The 27989-nt window shown below is 31.1% G+C and overlaps 1 protein-coding gene across 1 annotated transcript; it reads right to left on the bottom strand.

The window, feature by feature from the left end:
• Positions 1-286: 286 nt before the first annotated feature.
• TRIADDRAFT_37522 (expressed hypothetical protein) lies at positions 287-27989 on the bottom strand (the record flags this gene model as incomplete). Its single annotated transcript, XM_002111402.1, has 13 exons — positions 287-695; positions 824-998; positions 1346-1473; positions 1725-1784; positions 1959-2083; positions 2279-2336; positions 2505-2671; positions 3078-3180; positions 3353-3532; positions 3727-3810; positions 4004-4180; positions 4367-4513; positions 27717-27989. The coding sequence occupies 13 exons, from the start codon at positions 27987-27989 to the stop codon at positions 531-533; spliced, it is 1842 nt and encodes a 613-aa protein (XP_002111438.1). The 3' UTR covers positions 287-530.

Here is a 27989-nt window from a genome sequence, read left to right as displayed (position 1 = left end):
GAAATAACAGTGAATAACGAACTCGAGAGGTTATATAAATTGTGTACGTTCATAATAACTTTTCACTCCAACATACGTCCATAACCATAAAGGAAATAAATCTGCTGTAATTGTAGCAGTATAATTTTTCCCCATTCATGGAACGGATACAGTGCTAGTTATACGAAAATGGGGTGTGTACGTGACATGTACACTAGTAGTAGTAATTTTCTTAGTATCAATATATTACATGCCCTTTGATTTTAGATAGATTCGTCCTAAAATTAGGCTTAAAATACAATCACACCTTTTATTACTTCCTCAAGTATTCATAGTCATAAAATATTAACTGCTCAATTTAATATAAAAAATTAAATCTAGATTTAAGTAATATACCCATGACAAGAAGCAATCATCTGGGCGAAACGCTTTCGTTAGAAATTATTGTTTAAAAATGTTAAGGTTGGGATATTGTATTCTAGTAATTACTACAACAGATAAGATCTCTATTTCCTTAACACGTTAATATATTGCCAGAATACATGGTGCGCTTAGAATTGTCTTGCTAACAAGTACGCAAAGAGTGGAAGTATGCACATGAGTAGAACCGAAAAATGGGTTTTAGAAGCCGCACCGGTAGTAGTTTCGGTAAAACTATTTTGTAAGCGTTGATTGGTATGATATTTAACATATTTAGGGATGTCCATTTGTCCACTCTGCAAACAAAATAAAAATTATACCGTCATTATAATCTTACGTAGCTCAGCACTAGTAATTCTTATCATTATTGTAATTTATGCGAGTGTACTGTAATATTGAAAATAACTTTTTAGGGAAGACTAACCGGTTGAAGAAGGACATGATTACGAGCTGCACAATATTGTTGCGGCTTTACTGAATTATCCAGTTCGTAAAGGTTTTTTAGATGGATTCCTTTACCAATGGTAGAATTACGAATAACGTTCCAAGCATAAGGTGGTTTCGATGGATACTTATTATAAGGAGGCGTTAAGCCAGCTCTATATAATGAAGAACATATATTATGGATTGTTACTAGATTGTTTTAATATATGTATGAAAGAACTAATCATGTAATAAAGTTAATTTATCGGTAGATACTGGACTATATCAACATCAACAAATAGATCTACCCAGTAATTAAGGTTAGTCAGATAACAAAATTATTTTCATTCGCTGTACAGAATATGATGTAGATATAAAATATATAATAAAGCTATAGTTTGAATAATGGCGTTTGAAGATTTAAATAGCTGCAAAATATTAAATAACCTATAGAACAGCATAAACCTTCATTTTCACAATCATAAGGTTCTTATAATAGTTTACTGTAAAACAATGAACTTACTCTTTCAAAGTCTGGAAATAGTTGAGATAATGAATATAATTATTCGAGGAAAAGCAAACAGATAAGTCTACTTTTGGATAATACAGTAAGTAAGCCAAGCACATTTCGTCACGAGTAGCGATTCCACCCTGTTAATTAATATATTTAAAACTAGTTATTAAACTAGAAATACCTTAGCAGAAACGTTATGTTGTAAGAAGTTTTTTATAGAATCAGACAAAAATGATGTAATACATTTCACTGTATCAAATAAAATAATTTTAAGCAACACAACGATATTTATTCAATAGCTTATTGTAAATTTCTGTTTGACGAGTGATTGCTGCATAGAAATAACGAATAAACGAATAAGTTACTGAGTAAAATCTTAAAAACTTACCACTGTGACCTTGGGTCTCTTTGCGGTGTTATAAGTACAGATTAAAGTCAATTGATCGCCCTAAATTTATCGGATATACCCAAATATTATGAGGTTAATTTTATGGAAAAAAATGTATATTATAGAATGTTACTGATAAGGAAAAATAGGAACATCGAAAAATGAGGTAATGGTAACAATTAATTTCATATTCAAATAACAAATTCATTACTGTTACAAAATTAATCTTCTTACCGGCAAAAAGGTTACTTCTTTCTTCAAGAAACTAGTTTCTTGATAGTTGAAATCATAATGTCGATTGCTAAGCATTTCTGGAAGTTCAACTCCATTACGGTAATGTTTAGTCACGATAGAATAGCCTATAGTAAGAATTGCAAGAGATTAGATCAATATTCGGCAAAGGCTTGCAATCTTTACGTTGATTTTGCATTATCAAGATTAATATATCACACCTTTATTAGTGTAATATACACTGATATAGATATTCTGCGATATCTTTTGGAATTACTATAAGTAGCTTACGATATCCTATTATCTAATTATTTATAATTTACCGGCTAAATGAGTATGTAAAAAGCCGCCGAAGAATTTAATACCAGTAGAGGGTAAATTCTATAGAAGAGAGAAAAGCACCTTATCAGATTAAACACGTATTTCCCCTAAAATTATCTACAGAATTTATACTATACATATATACAGAAATAGATTTATTTTGGGATCGACATGAGATTTTGATCTTGTATCTTCTTGATATTAACTACCTAATATAATATTACTTACAGGCCTTGTGCAGTTCTCAGAACAGTAGCCAGCAACTTCCCACTGAGTTTGGCCTTCAGGTATGACCATAAAAGGGCTAGTTGCTTGACCAATTTCAAAAACGCCAGCATCATATTGGCGCAGTTGATGCGTATAGTAGAATCTCATACCGGAAGAATCGCGAAGTCCTAACTCGTGATATTTTTAAGATATATGAGGAAGACTGTGTAGATTTTTGTAGATATTGCTAATTGCTTATATAAAATGTTTACAGTAGCCGCCTCCTTCCGTGATATCTAAAGTATCCATTATACTTTAAACTATATTTAGGTTGGTAATCTGTAGTTCATTAATCATGAACTTAATGACATCAGATTTAGTATGTGATCATGTTTAATCTAAAGATCAAAAATATCCACTTTTTCACAATCATACATTATAAAACGTATAGGTGTAACATACTAATAGCAATTTATACACATCATTATTAATTTATATTACTGTATTATAAATTTCTGTGCCGAAAGTTAATTTCCGTATTCATTGATTTGATGGTACAAATAGGATATTAGTAGTAGTTAATTTTTGACTTACCGGCTTCTCGATTAGGATTGTCATAATGTGTTTCCATAACAACATATCGTGCACCTTTATCGCCTCCAAGTGGTAGGCCGACATGGGCTGGGTAGGATAATCCCTATACAGATCAAACAACTAGTTTAAGATTTTACTTACGTTAGCAGAAATATCCTATTAGGGCAGTACGGTAAGAAACAAATTTATACATCTGTTCAATCAACAGATTAGTGAGACTGTCCAGAGTCTGTAAGATTATAGCAATCGCTCCCTGCAACCTCTTATAAGCATACCTCAGCACCAACTGCCCATGCACCAATAACGGTTGCACCGCGGCAACCACGTAATCCTTGGGGCATGTTTCGGGAATCACAGTCGTGACTTGAACCGTGAAATTTTTCATCAAATACACAATCGTATACCAAGATGTGATGAACTAATCCACTGTGCCCTTTCTGAATGATAGGGTCAATCTAATACGAAAGAAGCATAATTTTTTATGATAAAATAACATCCAATAGATTAGCAACTACGGTAATTGAATTGTGATCACCCGCTGAAACCATGCGATCGTTTATTAAAACAATTAATAATCAATAACACTCAATTATAGGATGATAGCAACTAATTTAATGTACGAGTTTGTTTAAAGTATTATACTCCTTACCTTAATCATATGAGCGGTACCATTTACTTCAGGGAGCTTAAAAGCTGTGCACCAATAGGTTGTATCACCACTAGGAATAGCAACCTAGTTGGAATAAAAATAATACCTTAATTACATTATCGCCTATTTACCAATAGACAACAGAAGCAGTTAATCTAACGTGCGTAATTTTTATTGAATTCAACAATTGCTAATGAATAATGACTATTGCAATAATTTATAAACCAAATAGAACTATCGAAGAAAGTTTTACGATGATTAAATTTACTTAACTTACGTCGGGATTTAAAAGATCGAAATATTGTGTATCGGAGGGCAAAGGTGGCTTATCGGCTTCAGGTAGTGAGTTGAATAAATTAACACTACGACTGCCCTGTTTAGTATGTTTCGTAAAAGTTTGTGGGTCGACAGGATCATTGTCATTGTACGCCCAGATTAATCGAGTAGTTCCAGTCTGTTTTAATTATAAATGATATTACTTATCAAATTTAATTATTAGATTTAAGATCCTTTAAACAAAACAATGTTAGTGCAATTAGCGATAACGTTTACCTTAATAAAATTTTATTACAATAATTTTACACAAATTGGATAAATTTATGCTGGAAAATTGTTATAGTGATACTTAATTGGTACATACGTCTATCAACAAATCTTTACTATCGCCAGTATCATATTTTCTTGAAAATTTTAAAATAGTCATGCCGTTGTTTTCTTCACCACTTATTAGAGTATAATCTTGTTGAGCATCAAGAACTGGTACGGTGTGCGATGGGGCAAATCGATCCTAGAAATTTGAAAAGAAGGTTAAAGTTAGCTTTTAACATTATTTAGATAGTAAGCTAAAAATAATCCGTAAACCCATAGTATTGAATCCTATTTAGCTTGTATTATTTAGTAATATTTTTAGTTCTCGTAACTTAGCAAATTCAGAAATATATAAATTTTGATGTACTTAGAACGGTCGTTATGATAGCAATTAAAATCGTACAATACCTGTAAGTATGTTTTTCCAGCACTATCTACCCAACCAATAACAGTATCTGAACCAGGCATCCTACCAGTGTAAGGAGAAATGCCAAAACCTACCCATCCAGTAGTTTTAACTGTAACAGCTATATTGATAACTTTTGTTGCATCATTGAGTGTCCAATATAGGTAATATTTTTCATCCTCGTCTAAAGAAATCATATGATCGTAGCTTTCTTTTAAGCTAACAGCAGCAACAGTACTGCAAGCAAAAGCGAAGAGGAGCGCAAGGTACAAGCGCATCTTTCTTTAATTAATAATTCCCCTGAATTTATAGATAGAATGGTGAGATAGCATCAATAATACAATTTAAAATGGTGTCGAATATTAAATATGGTTAGTTAAAACTACTATTAGATTAACTTACGATTTATTTAAAGAATGAGCTAAATATTAAGTGATTATAGATTCACGTTGATATTGGCGTCAACATAGATGACTAGATGAAAAAAGTAGCCCGTTACCGGTATTTATAGTTTCTGAAAAATTAAGCCATGGCATTAAGTATCAGATGATCATTCGGTATAAGTTTACATAGTAGTCATGATTCTATTGGTTGAAATATTAATTTAATTCAACATTGCTAATTAAAATAGCATAGATAGTATCTATTCAATGAGAAAATAATTAATGTGTCTAAAGTATTTTAAATATGGTTTGAAATCAGTAGCATGCCGTAAACACCTGGGATACTATTGTTCTACTTTAAACAATTACTGTATGAAATTGACAAAGTTGCTTAGATTGACCTTTTAAATCCAAAGCTAGTCTTCTACTTTAATATTGACAAAAGCAAGGAAAAAATAAAGCTCTTATTTCTATAAATTAGTATAGAATTATAGAATTACAGAGTTCGAATTACAATGACATAAGCATAAATTAATGCTTTCATTATTTAAGTAAATGGACAATATGAAAGGTTGATTATAATGGATGCAAAACGAGTACTACTAGAGTTTTGTATAAGAATGACATCATCACACATCACGAATCTATCACAAGATCATTTAATGTAGCAGATTGAGAAAATGATCCTATATTTATTGCAGGTTGTTATTGCATTAATATCAATTAATAATGAAATGGTATTACTGTATTAAGACAAATAGTTCTACACTACATCTATCACTGTATTTTCTAACATGCAACTACTGTCATTAGCTAAAATCATTTCAAGTGGACATCGTAAACTTAATTTTTGAGTTGTAATGGATTTTATCGCGCTTAAAGTAAATGATTCCAGACACTAATCCCGTTACTTTGCCGATCATTCCAGATCATAGTCCGATCTGGGTGGGATCACCCGCCTAAAAGACTATCATTGTTTAAGCTAACATGCTATTGATGTCAACCGCATTCGGGCTACCTCGTTGCTAGGTTACGAGCTCACCCATTAGATCAACAATTTTGTTTTCTTCAATCGATGGAATATGTTACCATTATTGCATATTTGCTATGCAAGTAAATTAAATATTTTAAGTTCTTTAGAGCTTGAGACTGCCTATGACCATTTGACGGGTAGCTGTTGTCAAGTACTATCCTTATTGGATTATTTAGAACTAAAATGATTGCTCATGATATTGCTGATGGACCGGCAATATCATTCATTTAGCTGGCATTAAATAAACGCTATTATTTTTTTTATATCTAGAGTTCAATAAAGTGCTTATGGATTTCTGAAGTATAAATTTTTACTATATTATTTTCACACCGGAAATTACACTGAGTAAGCTATTTGAGCCGCGCCTAGTTAGCTGCGATAGTTTTAAAATCCGTTTTTTCTGCATTCGAGTATCAATGGTCTTCAATTATTATATTTTTAACGACGCCAATCAAAGAATTAATTAACAGTAGCTTAATATGACAGCAAGAGGGAAGATACCTAGTAGGATCAGATCAAACATTGATAGCTAAAATATTCATGTAAAGTTACTATTAGCGAAAGTTTAATCTCTGTAGCTAATTTTTTGATTCGAATATCTTAAGATTCTAAAGCTAAAAAGTATATTCTGCTAATCTTGGTGATACATCAATATTATTTCATTCAATCTAGAATCTAATACGCTGATAAACATATTTTGATTGAATACTTTCCGAAATTACTGAAATTAAATAGCTGTGGTAAACAAAATATCAGCTCTGCATGCTTTCACTACTTTTTCTTAGCTCATTCCAGTGTAATACTTTGAAAGGACCAGCAAGGCCTATTGTCATAGCAAGAACTCACTAATTAATCTGACAAATTAGATAACGCTACTATTGAAGATATTGGTAGGCAATTAAATAGCTGCTATCGTTATCTGCTATAAAAAATTCTCTGCCAGTTGTGACCAGGTTAGCAAGATCTAGTCCAATAATCCTACTTGAAAATAAGTTTACATAAAACTAACAAAAGTGAACTGCCTGAATTCTTTACGTACTTTAAATCTGTAAATTTTCCTAGCTTTTAATATTGTATTAGTTTAGCTACATTGGTGACTTCGTATGTTGTCCTAGCCACACTACAAAATATTGAAAAGTTCTTTTTAATAGTCGACTATAGCTTACACTACGTGCGGTAGAAAACTGAAGATATACCAGTACTCTACGAGTATGATAACTGTGATTTATTTTAGGTCTTGCATAATATCTAAGGCTACTTTAAATTAATTTCGTTCGAGCCAGCCACAATATATAATCGATACGTTCTACATGTATGATTATTAACTCAGTGAAAAATTCTCCTTAATTACAATAAAGAAATTGGCTAAAATTTGAGTGGAAACATGCTTTTGCAATTATCAATCTCATTAAAAATGATAAATTAGAAATGCATCATTTTAAAGATGAATTTTTTGTATGTGATATCGTCACATTTTATTTTGTTTCTAGCTATGATAGCTGTAAGCTAGGAGTTTAAATAAAGTAAACGCTCAAAATAATTTATTTTACTAAGTTAATGCGTACATCATTTTTTGTAATTAGATAAATTTTTGTCATAAGAATAAGCTGTTTCACAGGTATTTGAACATATACAATTACGTATAATAAATTTATTACCATTATGAAATTCTCTATGATTATCAGATTGATAAGGATTAGATAGGTGGAGTTAGAATTATTCTTTCATTACGATGATTACAATTTAACTTGATTAATAGAGTTTGGAATGGAACGTCTCCCGTATTAACACTCGAAATGCTATTTCAGTATCTCTTTCCTATTAATATCATGCAATTCCGCTAGATAAAGTTAAATAACCTGATTTTTAATGTCTAAATTCATGTATGAAATGCCCAAATTTTTTACAATATTCTCTAACTACGAAAGTAGGTGTCCTCATCTATATACATAAAGTAGAAACCCATTTTTTTGTGATAGTATCACAGCCAAACGGAGAAAGGGAGGGGATAACTATGCATACCTTCAAAATAAGCACTAAGCGTAGATGGTCCTCGTCGACTTTAAAACAGCGAAAGAACTTTGATAAGAAAGTTTCAACCTCTAAACTGCTAAATTCTATAACCTTCTCTATTATATCGTATAAGTTTGAATACAATCCACATTTTTATTCGTTCGATTGTCATTACCAAAGTGTAACTGAAAATAAAGCATTATATTTTAATTCTTGCTAAAAAAATTCTCGATAGTTTACATACTTACTATATCTGCATTACGTTGCGAGCACAGACTTGATTTCAATATCTGATATCGTAGACATTAATCATAGCTCTTCATCGTTACTATCTAACTATATGTAATTTCGCACTTATTGCCATAAAAATTCTTTCACAGCTTACGGTACTATGTGTTTATAAGTGTATTGCACTACGGTTGAAAATTTTATTTCATATCTTCTTATTACAAAAATTCATGATAGCTCGTAGTATTACTTATATATTAATAGCCCATGTATGGTTTCAGAAGTACCCTAGCAATTTATTTCATACCTAGCTACTATAAAAATTCATTACAGTTCGTGAATTGGTGCAATGCAATAGGCCTTAATTTAGGTAAAGAGACTTGTTTATAACTTTTTACCATAGAAATTCATTCTGCTAAAGTTCTATTATAGGAAAAGGTAATTCTATTCTTACCGTTGTCTTTATTGGCCTATAATTAATTAATCATATGGGATTTAGTCTGGTATTATGTGATCTGTGCTGACTAAGGTAACTTAGGTTATGTATTAGCATAAAGTAATATTCATGTTTATTGCCGATCTTAGTCTCTTTCTGTAATACTAGCAAAAAAACGATTATACTGTAGAAACTGCAACAATAAACTCCGATACAGGCAAATCGTATTGATATCATGTATAAAATGATATTAAATTTAGACCATTACAAGAGACTATAAGAGTTAAACGCTACAACTTTAAAATTAGGTTGCTTAAAGTTGACGTTCTCCATGCTGCTTGTACCGATATTGTTAGAGAGATAAAAATTTGTATTCAATATAGTAATACTTGAAAATTTGGGAGCTGAATCACTTAAGTTTTATATTGAATATTTAAACATTAGGAATAATTATTATGTAGATGAGCGGATATAGATAGATTTTATGCCTGATATTCAAATGCACTTTTTAGCAAGAAAATGCATGCAGGTGTATGTGCTCGTAACATGAGTCTAGTAGAAAGCAGTCTACTTTAAGTCATGATCATCAGAACGGAATGTTATAATATCACAATTGCCTTTAATTCGATTCTGTTCACACGTTAAAACTAACCTCATTTCATATTTAATATAGTTACTCTATCGAATTTTCACTGCAGTTATAATCTTTCAGTTCTAAGGTCTAGACTCATACCTACAATGTAGAGTTAGGAGTAGTAAGTAAATAAAATATAGTATGATGGTCAAATTCACAAGCCATGTTATACAGGTAATCAAGAAATAAAAATGTGAGTAAATATTTTATTGAAGAGCAGTTATTGCGTAAGATAAGGAGCTAGCTGTACTAGATTAGCATGCAAGCTGTAGCATAATAACGTAAAAATAACCTAGAAGCACAAGCAACTTTAATACGATAATTACAGCAATTTCGATATGAAGAAAAGCAAGCTGTATTGATATCCATGAAATAGCACACAGATAAAAATCTGATTTTAAAAATGCTACGTAAACATTATGTAATTAACAAATATACTATCGGTAACTGTAGATAGTGACAATATTGACAACCTAAAATTACTACCAGAATTATGCCCGTGTATCTAAAGAAAGTACTAATATTAACCAATGTTTTAGTGCTATTTTAGATTATTACTCAGTGCTATGCTACCGCTACGGTGTCCTAAATTAGTAATCAATATATTCTTCTAATGATGAGTTCCGTCTACAAATGAATAAGCCAGTAAAGCAATAAGAACTACAAATAAATTGGAGTAGGTAATATGCTGCGCTCCACCAGTCCAATCAAAGTTGACTTTAACTCTTTTAAAATCAGAAATTGCCATATATCTCGTCTAAAGAGAAAGAATGAAATGTATCTGTATCAGGTTAACGAAAGAAAATAATGAAAGTACGAGACTTTGCAGTGATAAAATAAAAAAGCATTTGCTGTTCTGCTTGGTACTATTTAACATAATTAATTTTAATACTAATTTCATAAGTTAGTACCGATAGGTAAATTAATGTACGTTAACGAATAGTAATAAAATTGCGCTGTAGAATACTAAATTATAGTCCTAAATGTTTTACTTAATCATACTGTAGGGTTAGCATCCATTTGTATTTATACGTAAATCAGATTTTCTTATACTAATTTATAAGATGATGACTATTAAATACTGATACTAACTGGCTGTAATATAGCATGATTTTTTGCCGCACAGTATTGCATGGGTGGCGCATTATTTTGAAGGCTGATGAGGTCTTTGACGAGCTTAGTATTAAGAGTTTTTCTCCTGTTGAAAAGATATAAAATGACTTAGCTTTAGCCTGTAATACTTTAACGATGTCTTTATGCTATCAGTTTCTATTTAATATTTAAAGGTCTATATCTAATATGGAAGAAAATAAATCTCCATTATAATTACATTATTACGGTGTTACCTTACCGTCAGGATAATTTGATAGTACAGTAGTAGCTAATATGGGAAAAATCCATATTTACAGTGCTAGTTAAGATCAGTAATGCCTTAACATAAATATTATTTGTGATAGTTTATTACATATTTGATATTGACTGTGATTATGTGTAGATAGTAGCAACATGATTTAAGTTCTAGCTGATGATAGTTAAATTAGACAAAAATACATGCTAAGATTAAGATTAAGTATGAGTAAGAGATTAAGAATATTCATTGATAGAGAAGCTATGTAAGGAACATCTCAGTTCAAGATGTTTCTCCTGATAAGGTATAATAATAATACTATTGTTGTTTACAGATTAAACGGTTCCTATATAAACGAGAATACTTGAATTGAGTTGGGTGGTGAAAAGTTGTAGATTTGTATATGCTACTAAAAGTTCTATCTTTGCTGTACTTCGCTGAGTGTATTTAACGCTTAGTAAAGGGCTTTTAAGTCAGTAGTTACTTATAGACTTTTACTATACGATTCCTTGTCGTAGAGTTTAAATTGTGACATACATACTCTTGAATAGCCGCCATGAAGTTTTCGTAATGATCAGTAGACTCATATGATTCACAGACAGCCATAGTTAGTTTGGGCCAATAATATAAATATGACAAGCACATTTCATCTTTAGTTCCAATGCCACCCTAATAATAATGATTTAGGTGAAGACTAACATTAGAGTCAAAATACTCTTCGATTAAGAAGCGATTCTGTTGAGATTTACAATAATATTTCTAAAGCGTTAAATAAATAAAGTGTCCATTTCATTTACGCTAATGGCTCCGTTTAATAAATCACAAACTTACTCTGGTGTAGTTAGGTCTATTTTCTGTATTATAGCTACAAACGATGGTTACTTGATCACCCTAACATAAATATAAATAACAACCCATTAGATTAATTATTGTTAAACATATTATACTGTATTAAATCGGCAAAATGGAAGGGAGAAAACTGAATGTTTTACAATCCATTACAACAAGTAGTTCGATCGATTTTTAATATTAAAGTAGTAATAATCTAACATAGTAAATTAATGATAAAAAGCTTTGGTAATTAATTTTAGAATATGAAAGATTAGTTATTCAAGTCAATAATTAATCAAAGAAGGGCACAAAAAAATTTATCATTAAACTTTGCTATAGGATGATATTAATAGGAAGACTTTGCGATACTTGATTTCAAAGGTTTAATATAAAAATGAAACTTAAGTTTCAAAAATTAAAGACTCCAAATAGCTAACCAATTTTATTATCAGAATATTTTAAAGTCAATATTTTCTTACAATCTTCTTCTTCTAAATCTTAATGTATTTGCTTACATGTATGGCTTCAATTAACTATTACCTACCTAGTAGTGCTATTATGACGACAAGACTACATAATCTAAAGTCAGTTTCTGATAGAATACTGAATAAATTGCCTTATCACACACTTTGCAGTGTTCTAAAATTCTACAGCATGGATATTGTATTTCATAGCTTAAACATCATCTACTTATTATCTCAACAATACTTAATATCAATGTAAATTGCAAAATTGTAGTAGTTTTAGAAAAGAGGCAAAAGCTGATTGAACTTACGGGTAAGATTTTCTTAGGATTCTTAAAATATACAAATTCTTGATAGTTGAAATCATAATGAGGATTGTTTGCCAGTGGAGTAATTTCGTTTCCATTTCGAAATTGTTTTAGCGTAATTGCTCTACCTACGTGAACATTAGAGTAGCTCCTTACTATCGAAGTAATATCAAAATGCTTTGACCGAATTTACTTTTTTTATTAAAACTGAAGGATAGTTTACTCGTTTAGTACAATCATCGGTTTCTGCATTAAAATTCTTAGATTATAGTCTATGTTTAATGTAAAGATGCCGCGGTGGAATAAAAAAATCAGTATCCTCTTTGTGTTTCAATAATTCTAGATATTGAAGATCCAACTTACCAGCAAGATGAGTATGCAACAATCCAGAGAAGATATTAATACCTGTAGCTGGAATGTTCTAAAAGAAGCAAATGATCATTTATTCTATAGCATGGAAAGTTAATATAAAACGTAATGTGCTACTACTGGGAATGGTGCCGTCATATTATTCAGGTACTGCAATTGCAAGATTGTTTACGCTCACTTAAATAGATAAGCTACTAATTAAATTATTAGTAACTGAAGTAAGAGTGTGCCTTTTTTTGTTATGCACACGAAAGAAACATAAACCTAAAGCAAGTTATAAAATATTCTTACTGCTTGAGTACAGGATTTTGCGCAATATCCAGCAACTTCCCACTTTTTCTGTCTTTCTGGTATAATTGTACGCCTACTAACGACTTTACCAATCTGCATAACTCCAGCATCATATTGGCGCTTATGGAAAGTATAAAAGAATTTCATACCAGATGAATCGAAACGACCTAAACAGTAGTTAACCATGTTGCTTATATTAGTAAATATCTTACCTTTATTTCATTATCATATTTAAAATTTTGTTCTAGAATATATACTGTACAAGTATTACCTGCTTCTAATTTAGGATTATCATAATGAACTTCCATCAGTAAATATTTCACTCCAGAACCCTTTCCGATTGGTAAACCAACATGAGCAGGAAAGAATATCTCCTATAAAAGTCAACATTATCAAGAATTTTTACTATATCGTTATGTATAGTGAATTTGTAGTGGAAATGTTGCGTAAATTCAATCATTTTTCTGTTACTATGTGACAATAGTCGTTGTGTCAAAACGATATCGATTAACAATTTTTTCGATTCTCTGCTATTAAGATAGCAGAGAATCGAATTAAATAGGCGAATGAGTATTTTAGCAAACCTTGCCGCCAACGGCCCATGCAGTTATTGCTGTTGCTCCTCGGCAGTATCGTAAGCCCAAGGGCATATTTCTTGATGCACAGTCGTGACTTTGACCAACATGATTTTCATCCATGATACACTCATAGATCAGGATATGATGGACTAAGCCTTCATTTCCTTTCTCAATATGAGGTGCCAACTATTATTTCCAAGAAATGATTTAATATTATTAAGATGACTATGTTATTTACACTTAGTTCCCCACAAATAGTACATAACCTAAACTATAATGTCACATTTATAGGGTAAAGACTAGTAAAACCCTTGTAAATTTCATGAAGAAAGTTTCTAATGTAACTGGATAAACGGATTGTATAAATAAATGTCCAAATGCTACAGCGTACGATTACTGATATTAGCCATGCCATTCCAATTAATTATTACTATAAGCTAAGGCTGACTATCGAAGATCTCTTATATCTGTATAAGTAGGTACTGGGTTTCTTTCATAGTATTTCTATTTCAAATTTAATCAAAGTATCTACTTTGGTTCACTGATAGCGACAAAATATATAGGTAGATGATATTTTACAGAAATATTCTATTCAAAGACTTTATAAATTCTTCAATAAAGTTTAGAGTAACCGTATGATTACTAATTCCCTAGATTAGCACTCTGATTTTCTTTGTACCATGGTGGAACTCTTAAGCAGTTAGCTGATACTCTAAATTGGCTAGAATGCAATAACAATTTATTCCGGCGATGATTTACGAAGAAGAACTTTGTACTACTAATATAAATTGCATGTAAACCAGAGTCTCATCTTAAGTAATTTAGAAGATTATGGTAATTTATCCTACTACAATCAAAAAGAAGAAAGCACCATAAATAGAACTGAAATGCAGCTTAAAATATGGTAGAGGAAATTTATATCGTAAAGTAAGGTATACGATGCGTAGCTCGCTCGATGGTTAAAGTGAACTAGGTTTTAGTAAGATATGTTATTAGTGATCAAGTTATAGTTGTATTATAGGTACTTATCGGAAAACGTTCGGGATTTCTTTACTAATCGTTTTATCCAATACGATATCAGAATAGTATATCGACTCAAACTGGTAAAATTTGTTGCATATACGCTATGAAATCGTCGATGATATAAAACCATGAAATTTTCGAAAATCAGCTAACCTTGATGATGTGAGCAGATCCATTGATTTCAGGCACTCTAAAGGCGCTGCACCAATATGTTGTGTCCTTATTAGCCGGAATTGATACCTGCACGAGGATTAAAGTATCAATAGATATGACATGGCTAGAACCCGATGAACTAAGAGGTTATTTAACAATTGATAGGTCTAGATAGTGTTTTTATATAAATTAGTATCACAAAGACAGAAATACCATTTTATTACAATATTTTATAACTACGAAAGTAAGTGTTCTTGTAACAAATAGATGTAAAGAGCAGCTTGGAGCAAAAATGACTATGTTTTGCTATGAATGGTCTCTTTTATGGAATGATCTAAGTTTTATTATTATATGGCATTTGATAAGTGTAAGTGGCATGATAGAGCAATGGTAATGTAAATAACAGAAAATAATCTCTTTCAAATTCACGTGATGCTGGTTAATGATTGTGGCTGAAATATAAATTAACTCTTACATTTGTATTAATAATAGTAAAAGATTGAGTGTCGTTGGGCATGGAAGGCTTGTCAGCTTCTGGAATAGTATGGAATAAATTAACACTGCGAGTTCCTTGCTTTTGATGCTTTGTGATTATAGTTGGTGATACAGGATCAGAGCTATGATAAGACCAGATTAAACGTGTAGTTCCTCCCTTCAAATACATTTCAACATTAATTTGGCTAATAAGCTTCATTTTTAGTCATTATTGTAGCCTAGCATGTAGATTAGTTATGACTATTAAGTAGAATAAGCATAATAAAGATGTGTAGTTGTAATTTAATATTTTAACAAATTTTTTCATTATAGGTAAGCGTTTTACCTCCAGCGGTAAGTCTTTACTGTCAGTAGTATTATATTTTCTCGTAAACTTCAAGATGGTCATTCCATTAGTTTCTTCACCACTAACTAAATTGTAATCTTGACTTTGGTCCAATGCAGGTGTAGAATATCCGGTAGCATATCGATCCTAACGTTAATTTTGAATAAATAGGATAGTCTATTGATTGCGTAAAATATGCATGATAACAAAGTTCAATATTTTAACTGGTATTAAATTACATCAGGGTATGATCTAAATTACTGTAATAGACGATAATGAGAACATTTATAATCGATGATTACTATTTATTTTAATATATTGTAATACACTAAAACTAGTACAGATGTATAACAGCAACATTAGGGTAACTGCCGGTACTATTTGTACTATACCTGTAAATAAGCTGTTCCGTTGCTGCTAACCCAACCGATGACTGTGTCTGATCCGGGCATTCTACCTGTATAAGGAGAAATTCCAAAGCCTACCCATCCGGTAGTCTTGACTGAGATTGCAATATGAATCATTTTGGTAATATCATTAGTAGTCCAATACATGAAATATTTTCCATCTTCATCCAAGGATACGAAATGAGCATAGCTACTTTCAAGTGTCGCAGCCTTAGCTATGCTGCAAGTAATAGCTAGAACGAGTGCAATAAGCAAACGCATATTGTCTACGTCGGAAATATTCTATAAAATTATAATTGTTAATGAATATAAGATTAGTTTTCGAATATATTAGATTGGATTATATAACAGTGCATAGCGCAAAAAGTATATGAGATTTATTAGATTACGCTTGATTAGACACAAAAATTACGCTCACAGAAACTTGAAAGAACATTTATTTCAAAATTTGATAAAAATACCGATCGGATTGTTTAGTTTTATAAAATTTCAACTTAATTTCAATTCTATAGATGTTCTAGCATCTAGGATAAATATGATATTTATAGGATTATATAGATTGCTTGTTACCATTTACTGTAGCCATAAACTCAAAAGATGGGAAATTTGCTTTTACCTTTGAAATCACTTACAGGTTGCTACCGTAAATGCATATGTATTCATGACCTAAAGTACCCGAGTTTATCAAAAGTATAGTAACTCAAAGTCATGGCGGTCAGATATCGAGAAAATCATCTCACTTCAAATTATCTCTATCGACGAGTTAATATTTAGATAATGTATGTTTTAATGTCATAGCTTCAATCGAAACCGCTACAAGCGCAAATATTTGTAAAATTCTGTAAATATGTATTATCTATAGAGTAAGTGAAAGAATCGTCTTGATATATAAATCAAAGTTATAGTACGTATGACACTTTGGCTAAGTTTTTTACACACTCATCTATTGACCAATTATGAAGTTAAAATTATTATCTTATAGCTTCATTAGCATTCTGGACTGTACAAAGAGTGCCGCAAGTCGCGAAAACTACGCTGCTAAGATCAACGGTGGTGTACGATATTTTTTAATACGGAAGCAACTCTGAAGTAGAGCTATTTCTAGGCCTACTGAAGCAGTCTCAATAAATTACCTCTCAATCGCAGCGGACAAAACACTTTATTACTTAATCATTAATTATTATTAAACGAAGCAATCAGATAGTCTTATATCCTACCGAAGTGCATTATAATCCCGCCTACGGCTATAGCTATCGTTTCTAAATGACCTACTGGTATTACTCGGCTATCATAATGCCTAGAGGTACTATTTTAACACCCCTAGTCCTGTTCGTATAGGTGCTTCTATCTTACTATTAATCATCGGAGTCTCTATCCTATTTTTCTACATACTAATAATGAATCGTTACAAAAGAGAGAGCCTAATCCTGAATACTATTTTGTGGTCAAGTAGCACGTTATAAATTGCGAATAAATTAATCATTGAAGGAGACACCATTGACATACGACATGGTCATTCTTAACCTATTTGTTTATTGAATAGTAACCCTGTAGATTTCATTATTAATTTTCAATACACCCACATAAGTATTATTCTTGTAACTGGAGTAGAAATACGTATTTGCTTACTGAATAGTAACCTATAGATTTCATTATTAATGTTGAATACACCTGTACACGTATTGTTCTTGTAACTTGGATAGAAATGTTGATAATTATCTCGTAAGACAATAATTAATTATAGGCAGACTGGAAGTATGTATAGAATCGATCGAATTGACCTTATAAAAAGGTGATTGGTGAGATAAAAGGAGGCCCGTTATTATATTTTGGAAGCGATTCTATACTAATTTACGTCATGAATTTCAATAAGTGACTGCATAAAATTTTACTTGAAGTAAAAATTTACCGGTAAATCGTTATTAGATGCGCAATGTGCTATATCTGGTTTTAACTTCGTAGGAAACAATTTAGATGCTTTCAAGAAATGTTGATCTACTTTATGTTGAAGGAATCGCTCTTCGTAAAATGTACCGAAACGAATCAATCCTTCGCATGAAAAACTTTGTCTTTGTTATATAGTAGGATAATTATTTTGAATTAATCAACGGTAGTTCGAACTGCTAATGAAGAGATTCTACTGTATTTGTATTTAGGATATATTTATAGAATTAAGTAAGGGTCATCTGCTAGACTACAAGTGGCAGTCTATATTAGAAATCTGAAAACATTTAAATGCTTCGGATTTTACTATTGGCTGTTATTCACCGAATCTTGACATTGATCACGCCAATAGTATTTTCTCTCAACTATTAAATTGAGTAATCTAATTTTTATGTCCTACAACACTTCTTCAGTAAAATATTTTGAAATTGAGCAATTTACGCTTTACTATTTGCCATCAGATCGTAGTGTAGTAACACAAGTAGGGGATATCCTGTATTAAAGCCTGAAGATTCCACAATGACTATTATACACTATGGCATTTTATATATTATATACGTAGATCATTATAGACAATTTAGAAACGTTTACCATCGGTTTTTTTAGTTATGACTCTATAAGTCTCCATAAAATTTTAGCCTCCACTAAACATATTTAATTAATACACGTATAGTTCTGAGTGTTGTGCGAAACGCGCTTAGCAATGAAAAATTTGCTTGCTTTTATTATTACTAAAACCCATAGTCAGGCAAACGTCATAAAATCATGCAAAAGAATATAAATTTGCCTCGAAAATTAAAGTAGAATGAATATTTTTTTTCTAAGATCTTAAACATACTAGGAAGATGAGATAAGTAGTAGCGATACTGTAATTGGTCAAGCAACAACCTTGAATAACTATCATTTAAAGAGAAAGATTATTTGAAGTGGATTAAATACAAAGTTTATCATCGTTATTAAGCCATTGTCGTCCGCAGTTAACTCACAACCGGTAACCGAAGAAAATGAGGAGAAATAAACTTGAAATGAAGTAAATAGATCTAAAATATCGGCCAAAATTGATGCCGATAACATCTAAACGAATTCTACAAGAGAAGGAAGAGTCCGTCTACTTACCGTTAATCACTGACGTGAAAAGTTTTCTCGTGATCAGTATTCTCTATACCGCACCTCCTTTTTGTACGCTACGTTACAACTATTTGCTGTGATGCTGTGTATATATATATAAAATGTAGGGTTTCTAACCTTTGCAAGGTACTTCTCAAATAGCCGAAACCCTCTTATGAACTAGCTGTACTATTGTGTGTAAATGTCCATCATTATTATCATAATTATTATGTCTATACCAGTAGCCTGCCTCTTTTACTGTATTGTTAGGCTTTAATACAATCCATATGTTAATTCTTTCAATTGATATTACGAGTACGAAACTGGATAAAAAATTTCGTAATATATCCTGCTATAAAGAAATTCTCTATAGTTTACATTCTTTACTATATCTAGATTAATTTGCAAATATGCATATAAGTGTAGACTTGATTTCAATTTTTGATATTGTAGGGGTTAATTATAGCTTTTCACCGTTATTATTCAACAGGAGGTGATTTTACACTTATGCCCCAAAAATTCTTCGATAGTTTTGTACTGATTTCAGCTAATTACAGTAGTTTTACACTAAAAGTTTATAGTACTTTGTTTTAAGAGCATCGATTTACAGCTGGAGACTTTATTTCATATCTCCTTGTTAATGAAATTTTATAATAGCTCATATTATTAGAACACATACGTCGTAAGTAGCTGCTTGTCTCATTCCTTGTTACTATAAAAATTCATCATTGCTCGCGAACCAATACAATGTAATAGGTGATACTTTACAGAGTAGAGTTTGGGCTTCTAACTTTTACAATGGAAATTCATCATTGTTAAGGCTCTATTATAGAAAGAGGCAAAGTTATACTTCCCATTATTTTTATTGGCCTATAATTAGAATAGTTTAGCTTGGTACTATGTGAGCTGTGCTACCTATGATGATTTAGGCTATGTTAGTACGAACTACTTCCTGACGAGTTTACTAGTCTAACTTAAAGCAGTTACTAAGAGCTACTTCTACAGATTGCTAGCTTAATTTATGGTAAGATCTAGTAAGAAAATAGCACTACTAATATAAAACCTAAGAGCTACCCTCTGATAACCTCATAATTAATATACACATTGTACTTTAATTTCCAAGCATCTTTATTTGGTGAACTCTCTACTCGCTATTCCCTCACGAAGTTAACTGACCTACAAAGAAACGAACTTTTTTTAGAAATATCAGACACGTTTTAATGGCGTAATGAGATAAAATGATAAATTTATTTATGATTAATAATCATAGCTAAGTTATAGGCTATATCACAAGGCTTTATTGGTCAGGAGCTGTATCACATTACAAGTAACCTACCTCTTTAAATATAGCAACATAAATATTGAAGTACTATCGGCTATTAATTCCTAAACTTGTAAGTACAATGAATCATGGCATTTCCTATCCTGTAACACTGAAACACTGAGCAATAACAAATCTATAAACTGTTATTTAGATAAATAGTGCCGGAACATGCCCTCCATTAAGATAATTAAATGCACAAATCTGCATTTCCATTGCATGCTCCTTGTTTATGCTTTATAGCAAACTTGAATTGATTACAAGAGAGTCCCACCTCTTACCTCCTTCAGGTTAATAACGTTCCAGTTAGTAAAACGTATGCATTATTACTAATATATAAAGAATTCGGTAATGAACATTGTAAAGTGATTATAAATGTACACTAACGACTTAGCTGGTTTGCACTTTAGGCAATAGTACTCTAGGCTTATGGTTTAATGTATTGCCTTCCCTCTTGATTGCAGGATTTGTTTTATAGCTATCGATATCGCAAAACCTTATAAAGATCAATGTTTCCAAAAATTTCTGCTAGCGCAAGTTTTATTATTAAACTTTTAACGAAAAATTTCGACTAAATAGTCGGGTACAAACTGAGTTGTTGTGACCTCCTAACAGTAGGAGATTGTCAGTATAAGTCGTAATGTAGGTAAAAACTCGAAGAGGATGAGTTAAAAAGTAATCTTATTGATTCAAATTTCTCGTTGCATACCTAACAGAGCTACGGTAAATACCATACATCAAGATAACGAGTTGTGACATATTATACATTACTTTGGATACGTTACATAAGTGAAAGAAACTACGAGATTAATATGAAAATTATATTAAATCCTAGAATGTAAAAATAGGTTTTCTAGCCGAGCTATACATATGGATATTAGTAAAAATTTGATTTCTTATGCAATAGTCTAAATTTATTACTATTTTCACTTTCATAAAATGTAGTTGTACACTCAGTAACGAAAAGTAGAGATTCTTGATTAAAAAATTGAGTAGGAGATAAAACAAAAGCAATAATCGAAGATATAACTAGACCTGATAATCTAGTCTTGTGTTTGAGTAAAAAGCATTTTCAACAAAGTCACCAATATTTCTATTTAAACGAACATCACAGCATTTTAACCTTTCATATCTCTACACAGATCAATGAAGTCACAAGAACTGTCGATTTATTAAGTTATGATATTAAAATGCAAGCTCACTAGTGCGATAGATTGTACTAAAGCACTCGATAACGTCTGTATTTGTAAAATTAATTAGATTAGAACTGTTTCTTCGTGTCTTATTCAAAGTTTATTTAGTACCGTACTAGTAACTTCTTTCTGAAGAATAATTGATTAAATGACAATATGTAAAGCGGACTAATTGGATATAATGTAAACGGTACTGCGTTTAATTAGCCTATAACTCCTCTGTCGTACAGTTGGATTTAGCTATCAGATAAAAATGCACTTCATAATGCAGTAATCAATTTAATAGCCCGGATTTCCTTCCTAACTTATAAATGATGAAATCGCCTGTCTTACATAAAATCAATATAACAAAATTAGCTTTAAACCCATTAAGCTTACAATCGATCACAAAATTTGAGTTTTAAAACAGAGTAAGTCGCTGAAGATAGGTTTATTGGCATATAATGCTCAACACTGCATAAATCTTAAAAGCAACATTTAATATAAGGACATTTGTCGAAGAAGAATCCATTTCCCTTCTTTTCATTGCAACAGTTTAACAACTAACGATAAATCGGATAATTCACTTTAACGCTAGAATAATTCAATACAGGTAACACAAAACACAACCAAATACTCATTTGCAATACTTGATACAGAAATCTAGAATCACATTGGTATACGCGTATTACTCTAACAGTACAAGTACGCCATTTTATCATATCAACCATATTCTAAAATTACTAAATTAAGTACAGTCGACTACTCTACTTCACATAGAGCTTCACCTCATATTATTACTAAACTATCAAATCACATTTCAACTAATGTCGCATTTCTACTGTTATGAGCTGAGATTAATGCAATCAATTAGGCTTCGATGCTTTGTTGTTTATGTTTACTTAACAGATATTACTATCAAGTACTGTAGCGTGGTGCTAAGTAAATCACTCTTATCTGAAGTTTGAGGCTACGACTTTCAGTAAAATAGCATAAGCAAATAAGCTACAAATACTAAGCCTACACTTAAACAACTAGAATACGAGATGGCCGTTGTTCCACTGATTTCATTAATATTAGTCTTAACTCTTATCAGGTCAGGTATTTCCATGTGAAAAGCCTACAAAGGAGACAAAGCAAATATTTATTTCAATGGTTAGATTAATATGCCGAAATGTAATGCCATTTATTATGTAAAATATTGAGGATGATTAGATCTTTTCTTATATTGTAACTACTAGTTATAATTTAATTACAAACTACTGCAATGTGCTATCGTAATGCATTTGCAACATAATCATATAGTATTACAAGCTATGCCAAAATCAGCAATAGTCAAATAATAAAATTTAGGTGCGGTAAGTTTCCTATTTTTAGCTATTAAATATTGTGGTCTTCAATCTCCTTAGAATGCTAATATCTTTGAAATTATTATAAACTACTGCATTAATCAGACTCTGAAGAAATCAGTTTAATTTTAATGCAAGATATTTATCGATAATAACAGCTATAATCAGGGAATATAGAAAATATTAAGCCTATCTATTATAATGTTCATAAGGTTTCAGAATAATTAAGAATCATAAGTTACATATGATACAGATAACATGGTTCCTTAAAATCTTATCTAAAACAAGGAAGATACTAACCGCTTGCAATAACCTATGACTTCTACCTGCACAGTACTGTAGAGGTATGACAGTATTCTCCAGTGTTATAAGTTCCTTTGTAAAATTACTTCCTAATGTCTTTGGAGTCTGATTAGCTCTGAACAAAATCACATTTAATAAGAATTGGCAAATTTTTAAAAATTACATTAAATTAGATAAGCAATATCATTGGACACTTATTAGCTTTCAACATGTTACTGTGTTTTGTGGACTAGCGTAAATATTATTTGATACTACTTACGAGTTCAGCCTTTCTAAAAATTTCTGATAGATATGTTCAGGTTGATAAGAAAGACAAACTGCTATATCTTGTTTAGGATAATAATACAAATAAGCTAGGCACATTTCATCATTAGCTGCTAAACCACCCTAGAAACAGTTATTGTAATTCTTCAGTCTTAACAGAATTATTTTTTGATTAAATAAGTACCGGTATAATCTACCGGTATTTATTTAAATACCGTACAGGTAATCCGCGGCATAATATCGTATTATATAAAATACAGAATATTTAGGATTATAACTTTCTTTAAAGTTACTGATTATAATTACCACAGTATAATTTGCTCTATTTTCTGTGTTATAAGTGCAAACAACAGTTAATTGATCACCCTAAAGGAAATAGAGCACAAATATAATTACAGTAACTTAGATAAAATTGACATTAAAATTGATATCACGGCAATATTGGCTCAAAAATCAATTAATAACAATCCTTAAGAAATATTGATTAGTTAATGAAGCTTATTGCTTCTACTTTATGCAATTTAGCTACATTCAGGGAATAGCTATTTACTATATTGGTAATATCACCTTTTCCATTTATAAAGGTACCGTAAAGTGCTGAATCCTATATTTTTATCTATAAAATTTCATGCTAGCCATTCTATATTAGTAAATGAATCGTAAACTACCGATGCATATGATAATATCGTGCGATTACCTTACTGCTAGAAATCAAAGTGGCTTCGATAAAGCATTAGCTTAGCCGATTAGTAGATAAGTAACTGCACTAGCATAGAGGAATCCGTTTTACGGGAATAATTAGTTTTGTTAAAACCGTACGATATATTGTTGTAACGAAGTGACTTTTCCTACAAAATACCTATCTTATTTTCGTCAGATAACATACCGTTGCCTATGAAGATATACATACTTTTAATAGATAACTGCATAGTTTTATAATATTATCTATAAATTGATAATTAATGCTTATGTTGATTTACTATAAATTGAATGATTTTTCAATAAAATTTGGGTTCACTTAAGTCTGAGAGGACTAGCGTTATGTTCCTGTTCCTCCTTACGATAGGAGATCGTCCGTATCTTGGGTCGTACTGTAGGGTAGATGTCAGGAAAGAAAAACCTGACAGTAGACTCATAGTGTAATTTTTGTAATAGTTTTAACTTTTACTAGTATAGTAGTTTTAGCTAATTACAGTAGTAATTGAAGTACGCAAGCATTCAGGAAAATAATAATCTACTATGCTTATAATCTTTTGAGTCACGTTAGAGATTTGCTCAATTTTAATAACTCAGATTTTGAGTTAGACGATTGCGAAGCTAAGGGGTTGTAAATCCCAAGCACTACAATTAATTACAAATTTCGATTTGTAAGAATTGTATAGATAGTAGACGTATAGCGAACTAAATTAGATTTACTTACTGGTAGGATTTTCTTTGCTTTCTTCAGATATACAAATTCTTGAAAATTGAAATCATAATGTGGATTTGATATTAAGGGGGCCAGTTCACTGCCATTACGAAATTGTTTCACTATAATCGATCTACCTATAGTACTTATAATAATCAGGTTTGTTTCGCAAATTGATCGAATAGGTTGCTGCCGATAGTATTTTAGAGTATTATAAGTTAAATAGTTAAAAGAAAAATTTAAATTAAATACTATTTAATAAGCTTGTTCTTATTAAAATATTAGAGGATTACAAGGTGTATGTCACAGTAATGAAACTCGATGATTAAATATTCTTAGTCAATGGCACTTACAACTAAATTTGCAAAATAATTAGTATGATGCAATTCTTATACGTGATAAGTATCTGGTGCGACATTTTGTTAAAAGATTTATATCTTCTCATCAAAGATAATTTGATGAAGCTTAATGAAGTAATTTAAGTAGACCTACCAGCTAGATGAGTATGCATCATTCCAGAGAACACATTAATTCCACCAGCTGGTAAATTCTAGAAATAATAACTTCATTATAATGCAATGCAATTACAGTATCTACCCTATAATTAATCATTAATAAAATCTAGGTGATTAAAAGAAATATCTGACTATTTCAGGATTTATAATAGTAACAATGCTATAATATGATAATTACGGCAATTTTAGTCCGGGTATTCATCACTTGACCGAAAAGTATGATCAAACTTGAGCACTTACTAAATTTGTGCAGTTTTGGGAACAATAGCCAGCCACTTCCCACTTTGTTTGTCGTTCAGGTATAATACTCGTGGTCTGGCTTGAAACAAGTCTTCCTATTTCAAGAACAGCAGCATCGTAAGGGCGTTTCTGTAATGTATAGTAGAATTTCAAACCGGAGGAATCTTGGAGTCCTAAGTACCAAAAATATGGATTATTAATCAGTGAATAAATGTTTGTTTCCTGGCTATACTAGTAGATATTGCAAATATCGATAACCTGGCGTCTTATTAGGATTATCATAATGTATTTCCATCAGTACATATCTTACTCCGGAAGAACCACCGATTGGCACCCCGACATGAGCTGGAAGAGTAATGTCCTATAAATAATTTTGATAAAATTTCACTATAATAACATTGAATAGTCGTTATTTACTTGGATAAGATTTCCTTTACTTGTTCTGTTAGAAGTATATAAGAATTTTAAGCTTAAAGGACATAAATTATCAATCTAATTAGTATCGATTAATGATAAACCTTGCCACCAACAGCCCATGCAGCCAATGCCGTTGCTCCTCGACATCCGCGTAAGGCTAACGGCACATTTTGAGAATCACAGTCTTGACTTTTATCTTTAAGGCTATCATGAATGACACAATCATAAATTAATATGTGACGTACCAAACCCTCATTTCTTTTCTGAATATATGGAGATATCTGCAAATTAATAAATGGATAAAATAATTAAAAGAAATGAAAAAAAATGCACGTATAGTAATTTCTTGGTTCATACACATCGAACCAGTGCAACAAAGTTCAATTACATTAATTAGGACATTATATTGCAGACTACTATACTTGTGATACCGTTATAAAATTATTGATTAATCTACTTAAGCCATACTTCTTATCATTCACTGTATATTTATAACAAATAGATTTAAATTTGAAAGCTAGCATCACAGCACACAACCTTAATGATATGGGCACTTCCCGTAATTTCTGGTAACTTGAAAGAGCTGCACCAGTAAGTTGTATCTTTTGCTGGCACACGTATCTGTAAAAAGAAAGCAAGATGTATAAATGTACTTGAAATCAATATAATAATAATGAATTCTCATGGATTTATATTGAGTTCCTGTTAAAAGTGAAATAGAATGGTGAAATACTTTATGCAAAGAACCAATACGGAGATAAAAGATATTCGATGGTCATACTACTAACAGTAATATTGTTGACAGTAGTAATTAAATTAACAAATTCAAAATAATGCTAATAACCTACATTCTTATTGGCAATAACGAATGATTTAGTGTCATTTGGCAAGGGTGGTTTATCTACTTCTGGAATGGTATCGAATAGATTAACACTTCGTGATCCTTGCTTTACGTGTTTTGTAAACTTATTTCCAGATTCAGGATCTGAACTATGATAAGACCAAATTAAACGTGAAGTTCCGGACTATATTAGGATTTGAGTAGTAGAAAAGAAAAGAAAAATTTAGTATTTAAAACCTATAATACTGTATCCTCGAATATGCTAAAAGTTATTGTGGTATATTGTCTAATCTAGATATACATCTCTATATTAACTACAATTATAGTTTAAAAATAAATATACATATTGATTACAGTAAGACATTCTAACCTCAAGAGGAAGATCCTTGTTATCAGCAGTATTGTATTTTCTCTTAAATTTTAAAGTTGTTATTCCGTTTGATTCTTCTCCACTGATTAATGTGTAATCTTGGCTTGCATCTAAGGTCGGTGTAGAATGTGATTCCGCAAATCTATCCTAAGATGAATAAAATTTTATACATCAATTAACAAAGCGGAGAAAGTGATTCATTGAAAAATTATGTGATAAAGTTTGTTTTCCATTAGATCAAACAGCTTTATTATTATCAGAGTAATAATTTGATATGTAAAATACTGTTATTTATTGATGAGTCAATAAATAATTGTAAAGTTTAAAAAGTGTAAAAAATTTAAGTTTTACTGCAAAAATGTTCAGATTTGTACTTGATTATATTCATGTTGTGAACTTTACACCTATACTAGTGATTTAATTTACCTGTAGATAAGCTTTTCCATTAGCAACCCAACCGATGATTGTATCCGATCCAGGCATTCTACCTGTATACGGTGAAAATCCAAAGCCAACCCATCCACTAGTCTTGACTGATATAGCAAAGTCCATCGTTTGTTCAATATCATTGGTTGTCCAGTACATTAAATAATTCTCTTCTTCATCCATGGACAAAAAATGAGCGTAATTATTTTTAAGACTAGCAGCATTAACGATGGTACAAGCGAAAAATAATAGGAATATTGTTGAGCGGTCCAT

The sequence above is a fragment of the Trichoplax adhaerens genome, genomic scaffold (assembly GCF_000150275.1).
Source record: "Trichoplax adhaerens TRIADscaffold_4 genomic scaffold, whole genome shotgun sequence".
NCBI classification, from domain to species: domain Eukaryota; kingdom Metazoa; phylum Placozoa; class Uniplacotomia; order Trichoplacea; family Trichoplacidae; genus Trichoplax; species Trichoplax adhaerens.
This window is presented reverse-complemented; position numbering and strand designations above follow the sequence as displayed.